This window comes from Mustelus asterias, chromosome 6 (genome assembly GCF_964213995.1).
Source record: "Mustelus asterias chromosome 6, sMusAst1.hap1.1, whole genome shotgun sequence".
NCBI classification, from domain to species: Eukaryota; Metazoa; Chordata; class Chondrichthyes; order Carcharhiniformes; family Triakidae; genus Mustelus; species Mustelus asterias.
In genome coordinates this window covers 142,152,941-142,168,017 of record NC_135806.1, presented here as the reverse complement: position 1 = coordinate 142,168,017, position 15,077 = coordinate 142,152,941, and the positions used below count along the sequence as shown (strand labels likewise).

Below are 15,077 nucleotides of genomic sequence, written 5' to 3'. Positions count from 1 at the left end.
GAGATTGTCGTCGACTTCAGGAAGCGTAGAGGAGAACATGCCCCTGTCTACATCAACGGGGACAAAGTAGAAAGGATCGAGAGCTTCAAGTTTTTAGGTGTCCAGATCACCAACAACCTGTCCTGGTCCCCTCATGCCGACACCATAGTTAAGAAAGTCCACCCAACGCCTCTACTTTTTCATGTCAGCTACAACTCTCACCAACTTTTACAGATGCACCATAGAAAGCATTCTTTCTGGTTGTATCACAGCTTGGTCTGGCTCCTGCTCTACCCAAGGCCGCAAGAAACTACAAAAGATCGTGAATGTAGCCTAATCATTCATGCAAACCAGCCTCCCATCCATTGACTCTGTCTACACTTCCTGCTGCCTCGGAAAAGCAGCCAGCATAATTAAGGACCCCATGCACCCCGGACATTCTCTCTTCCACCTTTTTCTGTCGGGAAAAAGATACAAAAGTCTGAGGTCACGTACCAACCGACTCAAGAACAGCTTCTTCCCTGCTGCCGTCAGACTTTTAAATGGACTTACCTCGCATTAAGTTGATCTTTCTCCACATCCTAGCTATGACTGTAACATTACATTCTGCACTCTCTCCTTTCCTTCTCTACGAACGGTATGCTTTGTTTGTATAGTGCGCAAGAAACAATGCTTTTCACTGTATGTTAATACATGCGACAATAATAAATCAAATCACCTACACATCTTGGGACATGAAGGGACTTTTTTTTACTTTGGCCAATCCACCTAACCTGCACATCTTTGGAGAAACAATAGATGAAGGGCAAATGAGAGATATACATATCTCTATTGGTACGAGAGAAATTCAAGAGGAGTTAGAACAAAGTTCAAGGCTGAAATGAGTGAAGGACTGTCCATTATCAATTTTCAAAGTTTACCTTGTCTAGCAGTGAGGGGGACTGGGTGGAGGGACCCCAGAAATTGGAGCAAGATTTGCCTCTTGAATGGACTAAACTTTGTGAAGGGAAAAAATACTTGGTACAGAAGAGGAAAGGACATCTTTCATTTTATAACACCCATCCACTGGATATTCCAAAGCATTATACTGCCATGAACTAGTGTTGTCATTGTTGTAATGTGGGTGTTGTCATTGTTGTAATGTGGACAGTCAGTTATACACAGCACGCTACTACAAACAGCAATGTGGGTATGTGGGGGTAGGGCCTGGGTGGGATTGTGGTCGGTGCAGACTCGATGGGCCGAATGGCCTCCTTCTGCACTGTAGGGTTTCTATGATTTCTATGACCAAAATAATGTCTTTATTTGTTGTTTTCAGGATACTGGAGAGAACTTCTATAATCTTCTTCGAAATAGTACCATGGGGAACTAAAAGGTACTATAAGGGCATACAGTACCTTGGTCTAATGATGGGAGGGGAGGCAGTGGACTAGTAATCCAGAGAACCGGGCTAAGTTCTGGGGACCTGGGTTCAAATGCTGCCATGGCAGATGGTGAAATTCAAATCCAATAAAAATATGGAATTAAAAATCTAATGGTGGTCATAAAGCCATTGTCGATTGTTGTAAAAGCCCATCTGGTTTGCTACCTTCCTTTAGGGAAGGAAATTTGCCGTCCTTACATGTCCTGGTTTACATGTGATTCCAGACACACAGCAATGTGGTTGACTCTCAAATACCTTCTCTAATGTAGGATAGTTAGGGATGGGCAACAAATGCTGGCCCAGCCAGCGACACCCACATCTTGCAAATCAATAAAAATCTCATCCAAAAGAAGGCATTGCTGAGTGGCACACCCTCAGTACTGGGGGATGGAGTGTCAACCTAGATTAGCTACTCTGCAGAGTGAGCCTTGGACCCTCAATCTTCTGATTCAGAGGCAAGAGTATTAATGCACCGAGCCGAAGCTCAGGCAAGCACCCTGAAACAACTTGACAGATGTGGAAATTTCACTCGAGACCAAAGATCACCAGCGAACAAGGATAAAGCAACACTGGGGAATTTCACAGTAACTTCATTGCAGTGTTAACGTAAGCCTTACTTGTGACTAAAAATTAAACTTTACTTTACCAAACAAGAAATGGTGTCTTTGAAAATACAAAGAAAACAAAATGAAGCAGTTTAACAGGGTGGAGACAAAACCTCCTTCAGTAACAATAAATCTCTCCTGAATTGACTATAGTAGCTGTTGGAAACATTTGCTAATGGCTGATCACAGCTTTACAAATCATAGTAGACTCTCTCAGATTCTGTATTTACAATCACGAGGAACACAACAGCCATGGAGCTAATTACCTAGCTAAATACAGACATAAGCTTCTAGCTAATCCACAGTAAACACACAGTGAAGTGACCTGTCCAACCACAGCAAAACAAAATAAACTGGCTGGTTAATCAGCACAAATAAAGAACTGTTTTGACCCATTGACAAATTGTTCCTATGCATCTGTCCCTGGCTGTTCCATCTGGGAATGATAATGGTTAGACGAATCATTTCCCCAACCCTCAGCAGAGGGACAAGATGACTTACAAAACTGCTTAAGGAACTTGTATATCAAGTACAGATGACATCAGATAGTTTTCTTAGCTCCAGACACAAACATGTAGATTTATCTTTATGACTCATTGCCAGACAGAGGTGCAGCTTCTTAATTTCATTTTCATTCTAATCCTTTTACAGATAATTTGCTCTCCTTTTATTATTGACTATTTATTACATACAATTTGATAGACATAAGGTGCCTTATAATATCTCAGGCAAATGTCCATTCGTCACGCGTTAACCCACACAGCAAATGTTAGCTGCTTATTCAGACAGAGAGCGGGGATGGACACCACATTGGAACTTATACTGAACCACACCCAACATTTAAACATGCCCTTCTGGCATTGGTCTTATAGAATGATTAGAAGCTAAATCTTGGGCTTATTTGCCCATCCACAGCCAGAGGGTACAATTGCCTGCAGTGTCCACATCAACCTTGGGGATAAAGTTTTTGACCTCCTGGTGAACAGGCACCACCGGAGCAATCAGATGAGCTGGGAACATCCATCTTGGCTGTGACTCAGAGATACAAACCAGAATCAAGAATTTACAAAGGCCACGAGTTACTGTCCCTCCAGTTTATCTACAAACTACTCCTGTGGAGAAGAGGTTAAACTAATTTGGCAGGTAGAGAGATGGTGGTGCCAGGAAAGACGAGAGGAACAAGGTGCACACTGGTAATAGATAAATAAGCACTCGAGTAATGAATAGTTTAGAAATAGAAAGGATGAGAAAGGGAGCAAATGCCAAGCAGTCTAAGAGGAGTCTGGAGTGCACAGGCATTAACTGTGCATAACATGGTAAATAAAGTTGATGAGCTGAAGGCACAAACTGTCATCTGGGACTATGATGTATTCACAATAGTAAAAGCCTGATTCAAAGCAGGAAAGAATTAGGAATTTAATATTCCTTCTTCGAGGGATTCAGGAAAGGTACGGAAGAAAAAAAGCATTGATGAAATAAACAATTATAGCACTGGAGAGGGATGATGCCAAGGGAGCCAAGGACAGAGTCAATTTAGTGCAAATTAAGGAATAGAGAAGTTATTACATTACTGGATGTATACAATAGGTCAAATAGCGGGAAGGAAATAGGGCAGAAAGTTCAAAAGCAAATTATAGAAAAATGCAGGGACTATAAGTCTGTGATAATGGGGACATTCTAATGTGGACTGAATTGAACAGTATAAAGGGAAAAGACGGGGAAACGGTCTTGAAGCACATACAAGAGAACCTTCTTGATCAGTGTGTGGATTCTGAAGGCAGCAGCAAAGTGAAAGCATTTACCACAAATCTCAAAGAAACCTGCCCACAAAGATTTCATTATCCATGTGATCCGAGGACACACTTCCTGATGACAACTTGACCCAGGCACCAATTATAGGGGATATCCGCCATCCAGCAACAGAGTCAAGCAAGTAAAGCAGCCAATCACATTGAAGAATTCTCTCAGACATAAAATCCAAAAGTAAAATACAGTTTACAGAGATCAAAATATGGATTAAGATAAACATTGTGGTCCAGGTGCAAGATCAAACAAACTTTATGAAATATTAAAAACATGTGGACCTTTCCACAAACATAAAATTGGTTTTTCAGAGCCAGAGCTCAGCACTAATTATGACTTTAAAAAGTCATTTAAAAAAACTCATTCAACTTTTTCATTGGTGTTTCCAGTGAGACTACAGCATAAGTCGTAACTCATGTCAATTCAGGTGTTATAAAGATTAGCATCTGGGGGGTACCCTTTTTGTACCCTGTAAAGGAACAGAGAACCACGGACGGTAGCTTCTGGATTTTTGCATTTAACTGTACATGTGCAGATGCTGAAGGTTGCTGACAGTTCCGGTGTTCTTAGGGCCATTAGTGTGTTTTCAGCCGAGCAAGGAAGCAAGCAGAAGTGAATCTCGTCCTTCAGAATGGAGCTGAACAACTGGAGTATGTTTCAATGGGACAGCATTTGGAGCACAGCGATCAAATCAACAAGTTTGATGTCACTGGGAAGAAGGTAAATGAATGACTGGTATTTTTCTCTTTAAACTAGGTATTGTTTCAAATGAGGTTTTGGCAAATTAAAAATATTCAGTTAAAGCTAAAAGTTAAAAGTTAATTTATTAGTCACAAGTAAGGCTTACATCAACACTGCGGTGAAGTTACTGTGAAATTCCCCTAGTCGCCACAGTCCGGCGCCTGTTCGGGTCAATGCACCTAACCAGAATGTGGGAGGAAACCGGAGCACCCGGAGGAAAGCCACGGAGACACGGGGAGAACGTGCAAACTCCACACAGACAGTAACCCAAGCCGGGTCCCTGATGCAGCAATGCTAACCACTGTGCTACCATGCCGCCCCGTTGTATGAATCAGAGTTCACAGAACAATAAAAACAAATTTCTACAGGTATCTATTAAAATTAATCGTTTAAACAGGATATGAACTGGAAACATGTGGGAATGTCAGGACACTTCACATGTTGAGTGGCCACATGTGTAGGAAGAGCCTCCAGCTCCTTCCCAGCTCCAGCCCGGCTGGCTCCGAAGAAGTGTCATATCGGGACTCGAAACATTAGCTCATACAATAAATGGCAGAGTCATCAGGAGTATAGAAACACAGAGGGACCTAGGTGTGGAAGTCCACAAATCCTTGAAGGTGGCAACACAGGTGGAGAAGGTGGTGAAGAAGGCATATGGTATGCTCGCCTTTATAGGACGGGGTATAGAGTATAAAAGCTGGAGTCTGATGATGCAGCTGTATAGAACGCTGGTTAGGCCACATTTGGAGTACTGCGTCCAGTTCTGGTTGCCGCACTACCAGAAAGACGCAGAGGCGTTAGAGAGAGTGCAGAGAAGGTTTACCAGGATGTTGCCTGGTATGGAGGGTCTTGGCTATGAGGAGAGATTGGGTAAACTGGGGTTGTTCTCCCTGGAAAGACGGAGAATGAGGGGAGATCTAATAGAGGCGTACAAGATTATGAAGGGGCTAGATAGGGTGAACGGTAGGAAGCTTTTTCCCAGATCAGAAGTGACGTTCACGAGGGGTCGCGGGTTCAAGCTGAGAGGGGCGAAGTATAACTCAGACATCAGAGGGACGTTTTTTACACAGAGGGTGGTGGGGGCCCGGAATGCGCTGCCAAGTAGGGTGGTGGAGGCAGACATGCTGATATCGTGTAAGACTTAGCTGGATAGTCACATGAGCAGCCTGGGAATGGAGGGATACAAACAATTGGTCGAGTTGGACCAAGGAGCGGCACAGGCTTGGAGGGCCGAAGGGCCTGTTTCCTGTGCTGTACTGTTCTTTGTTTCTCTCTCCACAACTGCTGCCAAACAAGCTGAGATTTTTTTTCAGCACTCTTGTTTTTATTTCATTTCTGCAGTATATTGTTTTTATTGTAGATTGGCCAAGCATATGGGAAATTGGGTTTCATAAATAGAGACATTGAATAAGTACAGAAGCAGGGAAATTATGCTGAATCTTTATAAAGCTCTGGCTAGGCTCTGACTGTAGTGCTGCATCCTGTTCTGGTCACCGCACTTCAGGAAATTTGTGGAAGTCCTTAAGAGGGTGCAGAGAAAATTTACCAGAATGGTCCAAATACTTCAAAAAAGAATTTGGATGGGCACATGAAGAAAATAAACCAGCAGAGCTACAGGGATCGAGCAGGAGAGAGGAGTTCACTGAATCGCACCGTGGAGGGCTGACATGGAGTCAATAGGCCAAATGGCCACCTCATGTGCTGTACATGACTCTAGGTAGAAAGGAAAGGCAACCAGAACAGCAACACCTTCAATGACTCAAAACATAGAGGTGAAAATGAGACAGGGAAAGGAGGCCTCTGACAAACACAAGGTTAATATATATTAGAGAACCAAGCTGAATATTAAAAAATAGGGAGGAGATAAAAAAAAGAAGAGGGGCAAAACGAGAGCATGCGAATAGATTAGCAGCTAACATACAAGGGAACCCAAAAGTCTTTTGGAGCCACAAATAGTGAAAGGGCAGTTAAAGGAAGGCTGGAACTGATAAAAGTTTAAAGTTTATTTATTAGTGTCACACGTAGGCTTACATTAACACTGCAATGAATTTACTGGTGCCTGTTCAAAGAGATCTTTATGGAAACAGGGAGCATGGGTGAGGCATTATATGAATACAATGGCGCTGTGTGACCAGAGCCATATAAAGATCTTGGGGACGATTCTCCCAAAAAAAATTCTAAGTGTTGAATTTGCGTAAAAATTGGAGTAACAACCACCAATTCTTTTAGCGTGATTTTCAAAAAGAATCTCCCACACTGTGCACTGCAGAGTGCCCTAGCTGGATTCACATTGAAAATCCAGGGGTAGGGCCTATTCCCGCTGAAGAGTCCGGCAGCAGAGGGCTGAGCGGCCACTGCTCATGCACCGATCTGTCAGAGCAGAGATCGGCACATGCGCAGTAGCCCTGCACTGCCAACCTCCCAATCGCTGGCTAGCTCAATTACTGGCCAGCCCCACAACCCACATCACTGGCCTCCCAGACATCTCTGGGCAAGTCCCAATGTGCCCCGCCCCCAGCACCAATCTCCCCAACCCTGCCCCCCCACACCAGCAGACCAATTCCCCCTGCCCCACCCCACCCAGATGACCAGTCCTGATCACCCCCTTCCCTACCTCTGCCACCTATCCCTGTGCAGAATGGCAGTGAGACCCTTTACCCCCCTTTACCTCCACCTCCTTGGGGGGGGTGGGGGGGGGGGGCCTCCATGGCCACTGCACACTCCAGCGGGGCCGGCCGCCAGTTCCCCATCAAGGGAGACATTTGCGGGCCCGGAGACTTCATGAAATGTAAATTGGAATTTAAATATGGGATTTCCAGCACAGAGCTGATTGTGAGAAAAATCTTTGCCTAGGAGGCGCGAGGAGGCCATGGCGCCCAGCAAAGAGCCCGCTAAACAGCCTCCGCTGATGTCTCCCGGCCCGTTGCACTTCTAGAGCGGTGCAGCAGGCTGGGAGAAATGCCCCCTCCCCCCCCTTAAGTTTTCTTTCAAATTTCTTAGAGAGACGCAAGAATTGAAAATGGATATATTGACTATCCAGAGCAGAATTGAGTAATATTGTCTATTTGCCTGCAAAATTATTGCTCAAGACATTGAGTATATTAAGACATGGTTAAAATCAATAAAGATTATTTGCAACAGAGTTGGTGTCAAAACCAAGAATTTTACAAGTGGAAACAATGAAGAAACTTGACAAGCAATGATTTGCCCTGAAGGAGAGTGAGCATCTACGACAGAAATGGAGCTAAATCCAGTCTACAAAAAACAGGAAACAAGTTGCGTGGGTGCATGGGGTTTTCCCTCCTGCAGTGGCGCAGTAATCCAAAGACCCAGAGAAAGATCTGGGGACCGGAGTTCAAATCCCGCCAAAATAGCAGATGGTAACATTCAATAAAAATTTGGAATTAAAAGTCTAATGATGATAATGAAACAACTCACTGATTGTTGTTAAAAATCCATCTGGTTCACTAATGACCTTTAGAGAACATGTGATTCCACAGCAATGTGGCTGACTCTCTCCTGAAATTGGCAATAAATGCTGGCCCAGCCAAAGATGCTCATGTCCCAGAAAATTAGTTGAAAAAAAAGTGACCATGATGTCCGCAGAAGCAGCTAATTAACATAGCCAATAGTGAGGTGATGGTGTCACTAAACAGACTAAAACTGTATGCATGTAATCACAATGATTAACAAAGCAGCTGGTGAATGATAAAACTAAACGTGTTTTTAGAAGTTTGTGCAGAAAGGGCTGCTGATTTTGTTTCCTATCTATGAAAGTACGTGCTAATGCATGAAGGTTTACTGGCTACCTCGTATTGAAAGTTAATGATGATGTTATCAACTATCAACTAAACTGAAAACATTGATGTTTGCAGTTTTAAATTGATTTGAAGTGACAGGCTGAGTGTCTGATGAAATTATCAAAATATGAGGTGTTGTGTGTAGGTGGCCAATGCAGGCAGCTAGCAATGTAAACAATGTGAATAATCACCAGGTGTGTGCTTTGAAATGACCATGAAATATTTGACATTTTCAGAATACATAACCCATTACAGGAAATGATAGTGGTACAGTGGTTAGAACTGCTGCCTCACAGTTCCCGCTTGGGTCACTGTCTATGAGGAATCTGTATGTTCTCCCCGTGTCTGTGTGGGTTTCCTCCGGGTGCCCCGGTTTCCTCCCACAGTCCGAAAGACGTGCTGGTTAGGTGCATTGGCCATGCTAAATTCTTCCTCAGTGTACCCGAACAGGTGACTAGAGGATATTCACAGTAACTTCATTGCGGTGTTAATGTAAGCCTACTTGTGACAATAAATAAACTTTAGAACTAATATCTTTTAAGGTTTGTAAAAAAGTGTGAATGATTGTTAAGTGTTATTTCAATTTAAGATTGTACTTGCAAGAATGGGGGTGTTAAGAACAAGAGTTTGAAAATTGAATATGCATTTTGAGTTAAAGACCCAAGATGTGGATTTATCTCGACTGAAATATTAAAAATTGCAATGGAGAATCAAGCTTTTGTGGGTTGACTCTATCCTATCCCGTACAGCTTAACCAGCAAGTAGCAATTAGCCCTTACTTCTGGTTGCCAAATTACATTGCTAGACTAGCTTCAAAAGAGAGAAACTAAGCCTCTTTTGAGTTTCCAGCACACCAATCTGAGTCACAAGTGACTGGAAAAAACACCAACTGTACGAACAGGTCCACTGTCCCCTAATAAAAATAATGTTCACAATGGCCTATGACTTCTGACTTTTTTCTTGATGTGGCCGTCACTGAAAAGGCCAGCATTTATTGCCCATTCCAAATTGGTGAAAAACGTGCTCGAATAAAACTAATTGACTGCTGGACCACTTCAAAGGGTTGAAAGAGTTAACAATGCTGCTGGCTCTGAAGTCACATATAAAGTATAGTGGGTAAGGACAACAGGTTTCCTTTCCTAAAGGATAATGGTGAACCGGTTGGATTTTTCCGGCAATCTGGCAGTTTCATCGTTACCATTACTGATACTAGATTTTTATTTTCGATTTATTTAACTGGATTTAAGTTTCCCATTTGAATGCATGTGTCCAGGTCATTAGTCCTGTCCTCTGGAACCGCTATGCTGCCACACCCCATAGCTTCAACAGCCTGAGATGCAAGTTTATTTGGATAGTCCGTGAGATTAATAAACAATGGCAAGTCGGACGCTAATAAATATTCCTTAGTGATTGACAGCATTTAAAAGTCCCTTGACAAAATTCATCAAGGATATCGTGAAAGCAGTGGTGCTATTGCTCTGTTTTCACAAATGAAATATGTCTAAGCTTAGCAATGGCTGCAAAAACTAAGTTTATAATGTAATGAGTGGAAACCTGTTGGCTCTAACGTCACCTCTGGTCAAGGCCTGCAAGCTTATCTGGCTTTTAAAAATTATTTCATGGGATATTAGCATCACGGGGAAAGCCAGCATTTGTTGCTCATCAAATTGTCCTTGGGTGCAATACTTTTTTAAGGAAAGGTCATGAAAATGAGAAATGGTATTATCAGGGATCTGGGGAATATGCATGCGGATATCTTTTAGGAATAGAGAGAGAAATTTGGAATTTTCAATTTTTCTGCATAGATCCTCGGAATGTGATGGATGTTTTCCACAGGAATGCCTGAGTGAAGATGGTGAAGTCTTGTTCCAAAAAACACTAATGCAATAATGGAAGATGCAGCAAAAGATATGAACAATGTTTAATAAGAACTCCCTGTGACACAAACACATGAAGGTTAATGTAACGGTTTGTGATTAATCAATTATCAATTTTTCCTTCTGTATCCTTCATCATCTGAATTGTGTAATATACATATTATTCAGTCTTATCATGCAGTACATGGAGAAATTGTACACTTGAGCTGAGCACAATTTGGGGCTGTAAGTAGGTAACCTCAAACATGAAACACTGCATCAGCATTACAGGTAGTACTTAAAGGAATGGGGCATGTGAAATCATAACAAGGAGAATTCCTGATTTCATATGTTTACATAAAAGCAGAAATATTAAAATAAGAACAATAAGATTATTGAGAATAATTGATTTGAAAGAGGATTGTGCGTGGAATTATCACTGAATTTCACCTTGCTCTCGCCCAATACTTTTCTGCTAACTTCCCCTTTGGGGAGCTAGCATCCCATTCCCTTGCCTCTTTAAATCCTCACTTCCTTCCAGCTCTCTTCCCCAACCCAAACCGAGTTTCTCTTTGTTGAATTTGCCACTGTCCCAGAATCAACCCTCACCTTCAGAAGGCTTTCACAGCCTTCGACTGCAAAGCTATCCAATGCTATGATCTTAACAGTAAAGGCTCTAATGTAAAAAGCAGCAGAAAAAAGGTGTACTTCAACAATATCATGGTAATTGGATGAAGTATATTTTCCCGTCATAAGTTACTAACTAGCTGAAAATCGCCGGCAAGACAAGTCATTCTTATAAATATGAGAAACTAAGAAATAGAAGGAATAGGCTAACAGCCCCGCAAGCCTGCTACATCAGTTAATAGAATCATGGCTGATCTCATTGCCACTTTCACACCCTATTTTTGTATATCTTGGACTCCAAAAATCAATCAACTCATTCAAAGACTCACAACCCACTCAGTGAAGATATTTCTCCTCACCTCAATCCCAAATTGCCAACCCCTTACCCTGAGTATATGCTGAGTTCTAGATTCTCGAGCTATAGAAAACAGCCTCTCGGCTTCTAAACAGTCAGAACCATGCATCAATAAGATCACCTCTCATTCTTCTACACTCCAGAGAGTGACAGCTTATTCGACTGAAACTCTGCTTCATATTCCAGGGATTGATTTGGTGAACCCTCATTGCAGCCCTTCTAAGGCAAGTGCAAGTTCCTTAGGTACCGAGACCAAAACTGTACTCAGTACTCCAGATATGACCTCATGAAGGTGCTGTAGAGTAGCCGCAAGAAGCCTCTCGCACTATAACTTCCTTGCAATAAAGGCTAACATACCATTTGCCTTCCTAATTGCTTACAACGGTGAATGATGAGGAAGGAGACAGAGAAAAGAAAAGTTGACTCTTAATGTCACTAACAAGCAAAAGTGCAGCATTGAGGTAGCCAAAATCCAAATATGAATAAGGAAATTTGTCACATTTTATTAAACAGGAGTCAGGAAAAAGGTGGTTAAAACTATACAAGCACTAACGGGTGTTTAGCAAGATGGAGCATCAGAACTGGGTGTGAACTCACCTGCATTCTGGGCAATAGCCAGGTAATAACCAGATGATAAAAGGGCTAAAAACACGAACTCAAATAATATCCACGGCTTCATTCTACCAATTTCGTTTCGATCGACAGAACAGGAGCAATGTCATCCACCAGAGCGTTCAGCTTCCCTGCAACAAGAGCAATGCCTCAGTTAAATTCAATGGGAGATTAAAATCCAGAGCACTCAAGTATGAATTTTGCCTTTTTGTACTATTTCAGTACATCCTGCAAGAACTGGTAGAAGTCATGCCGGATACCTCGTATCGGCAGACTGTAAACAGTGCTGTTAGAAACTGATAACACTTTATTCTGGCTAATGCCTCATCCTGTGCACAACATATATTGCAAGATCAACAGCTTTGTGCTCTGAAAATTGCGAAGATCCATTTATCATTGAGAAGTCTCCTGACAGCTCTGAGTTTTGAGGCACAGTTTCAGTACCTCACACCTCAACGGCTACTAGTCATGTCTGAACCTGTACCGAGCCCATACCCCAAAGGGGATCAATCATGTAGGTAATCCCAGCTGAATCGGATTTCTTTTCTCCCCTAACATCTGCACATGCACGGATCATTGAATGTCAAATAGGAACAGTAAACCTGGTCAAACGCTCACTCCCTTCCTCTGGGGTGCTGAGGAAACCATTGCACAGTCTAAGATCAGGTGAGATGAATCCTTACCGAGGGCCCCCTGATTTCATCATCAACTGAAAATATTTAACAGTAATTCAATGTTATTTCAACAGTAACAAAAAAAACAAAGCAAAGGCTCAATGCAAGACTGGAATAAAACAGAAAACTGAATTTCTCTACATGAATCCAAGCATAAACAAATGGGCATTGAATAATGCATCAGAACAGCTTTGGAGTCTGCACTTCACAGAACCACCCAGAATAAATGAGAGTTAGTGATCCCCTGGGATCAGAAGCCAAGATTTCCAAATCTATTTATCGTAAATGTGATGATTGATTGACCTGTGAATCACTGCCTTAGATGGAGCCTTCAAATAATACTACACAAACTACAACAGCGTGGAGCTATGTTACTGCCAATTCAATTAGACTCTGGCCAATTTCCGTTTGTGGCTTAACTGCATTGCATCAAATTTTGCCTCAGAAGGGACAAGATAACACTTTATTCTGGCTAATGCTTAGGGGTGGCACGATGGCGCATGGTTAGCACTGCTGCCTCACAGCACCAGGAATCCAGGTTCAATTCCAGCCTCGGGTGACTGTCTGTGTGGAGTTTGCACATTCTCCCTGTGTCTGCGTGGGTTTCTTCCGGGTACTCCGGTTTCCTCCCATAGTCCAAAGATGTGCAGGTTAGGTTGATTGGCTATGCTAAATTGACCCGAGTGTCAGAGGGATTAGCAGGGTAAATGAGGGTTACGGGAATAGGGCCCGAGTGGGATTGTGGCCGAAATAGACTCGATGGGCTGAATGGCCTCCTGTACTGTTGGGATTCTAAGATATTGAGCTGGTCAGAAGGGGAGACATCAGTACTACAGAAAAAACCCTTAGCCTGACTTAAAATATTCACAGTCAGCTTTTCTCGTGTCTTTATTTTGGGATAATTTCACCCTTTCCTCCTGTTGAGGTAAAGTTCCAGCTGCTGGCCAGGTATTGACTATCAATACCTGGCCAAAAACCGCAACATAAGACAGCAGCTGAAATGGAGTGTTGACAGGCTATTGAAGCAGAGTTGCCATCGCAGCAGAGTCCTGCTGACATATGACATTGACAATGTATGCTCAGGCTCTACAACATTGTTTCAAAATAAGGGGCCACCCTCTTAAAACAGAGAAGAGGCAAGATTCTTTCTCCGAGGGTCATGAGCCATTGGAACTTTCTTCCTGAAAAGGTGACGGAAGCAGAATCTGTAAATGTTTTTAAGGCAGAGGTGGATAAATTCTTGGTAAGCAAGGGGGTGATAGGTTGTCAGAGGTAGGGGTGCAGATTTGACCTTACAATCAAATCAGCCATGACGAGCAGGATCAAGTGGCTGAATGGCCTACTCCTGCTCCTTGCTTGTATGTAACTTGTGTTTATATGATGTCTTGAATGTGATAAAGTCTCATAGGAACATGATCAGATTGAGTCAATGGAGATATCAGCACAAGTTACCAACAGGTAGGTTTTGAGGGAGCGTCTTCAGAGGGGAGAGAAAGACAGATGTTTAGTTGTCAGGAGCAGAATTCTTGTCAATTTTCCCTTCCAGCTCAGGGACAACAACGGCCTCTACCTCCCCAGGTGAGATCAGCTCATAGGTGGGGAATGAAGCTGGGGCTTTTTCACTCGAATGGCTGAACAGTTGACTGTCTTAGCCAGGTGAGCTACTGTAGGTAGCCTCCTGTTGGTACATTCACATATACTAATGGATCTCTCCTGTCATTACTCTCAGAAGATCAAGATAAAGCAAATATTCCCCAATTATCATGCAGTAACTTTAGATATAGAGATCAGCATGTTCTGGGACACACAAAACTTCATCTCAGGCAGGAAGTGCGCAGCTACAAACATAACAGTCTACCACACAATGACAATGCTCAAATTAGGAGCACATGACATACATAAATTGAATATATTACAGGCAAGCTTTAAGTAGATCACTCTTGACAATGTTGCAATTTGATATTTCAAAGTGGTTCTCAATATTTTTATTGCTCAAGCAGTTAATTTCTAACTGATTTGTAAGAAGTTAGGATCTATGACTGTAAAACTATATTCTGCACTCTCTCCTTCCCCCCACGTACTCTATGAACAGTATGCTTTCTCTGTATAGCGCGCAAGAAACAATATTCTTCATTGTACCCCAATACACGTGACAATAATAAATCAAATCAAAGAAAGTAATTCTTCACTCACTGTTAGAAATATCACAATGTCAAAGGATCAAAAACCTTTCCCTGTAGTTCTGTTATCTCCAGGGTTTGTCGATTAAACAGCAGCCAATTTAGTTAGAGATTACAGCAGAAAATGCTGGAAATAATTCCATCCCTAAGCTTGCCTGGATAACAACATTCACTGCACTTCAAACATAATTGAACAGATGAACTGCTTTGCTGCACTGTGTCCGAGATAAGGTGTGATGAGGGACTGAAGACATGCAGGGGCGCATTTTCCTATTCCGCCCATCACGGAAATCATTGTGGGCGAGGGGGGGGAAACCATGGAAAGGTTTGATGATCTCAGGCCAGATTTTCCAGTTTCAGGGAGAGCGGGGCCGGAAGGTCCCGCCCGCAGGCTTACTGGGGTGCAGCTCAATAGACATCAA

The 15,077-nt window shown here is 42.6% G+C and overlaps 1 protein-coding gene across 6 annotated transcripts in view; it reads right to left on the bottom strand.

The window, feature by feature from the left end:
* Positions 1 to 15,077, bottom strand: part of lifra (LIF receptor subunit alpha a) — a 222,714-nt gene that overhangs the window by 63,444 nt on the left and 144,193 nt on the right. For all 6 annotated transcript variants that reach the window (XM_078215241.1, XM_078215244.1, XM_078215246.1 and 3 more), the window contains one exon: positions 11,787 to 11,932. In XM_078215241.1, the coding sequence (XP_078071367.1) occupies positions 11,787 to 11,868 (82 nt within the window). In that variant the 5' untranslated portion in view covers positions 11,869 to 11,932. The remainder of the gene's footprint in view (positions 1 to 11,786; positions 11,933 to 15,077) is intronic.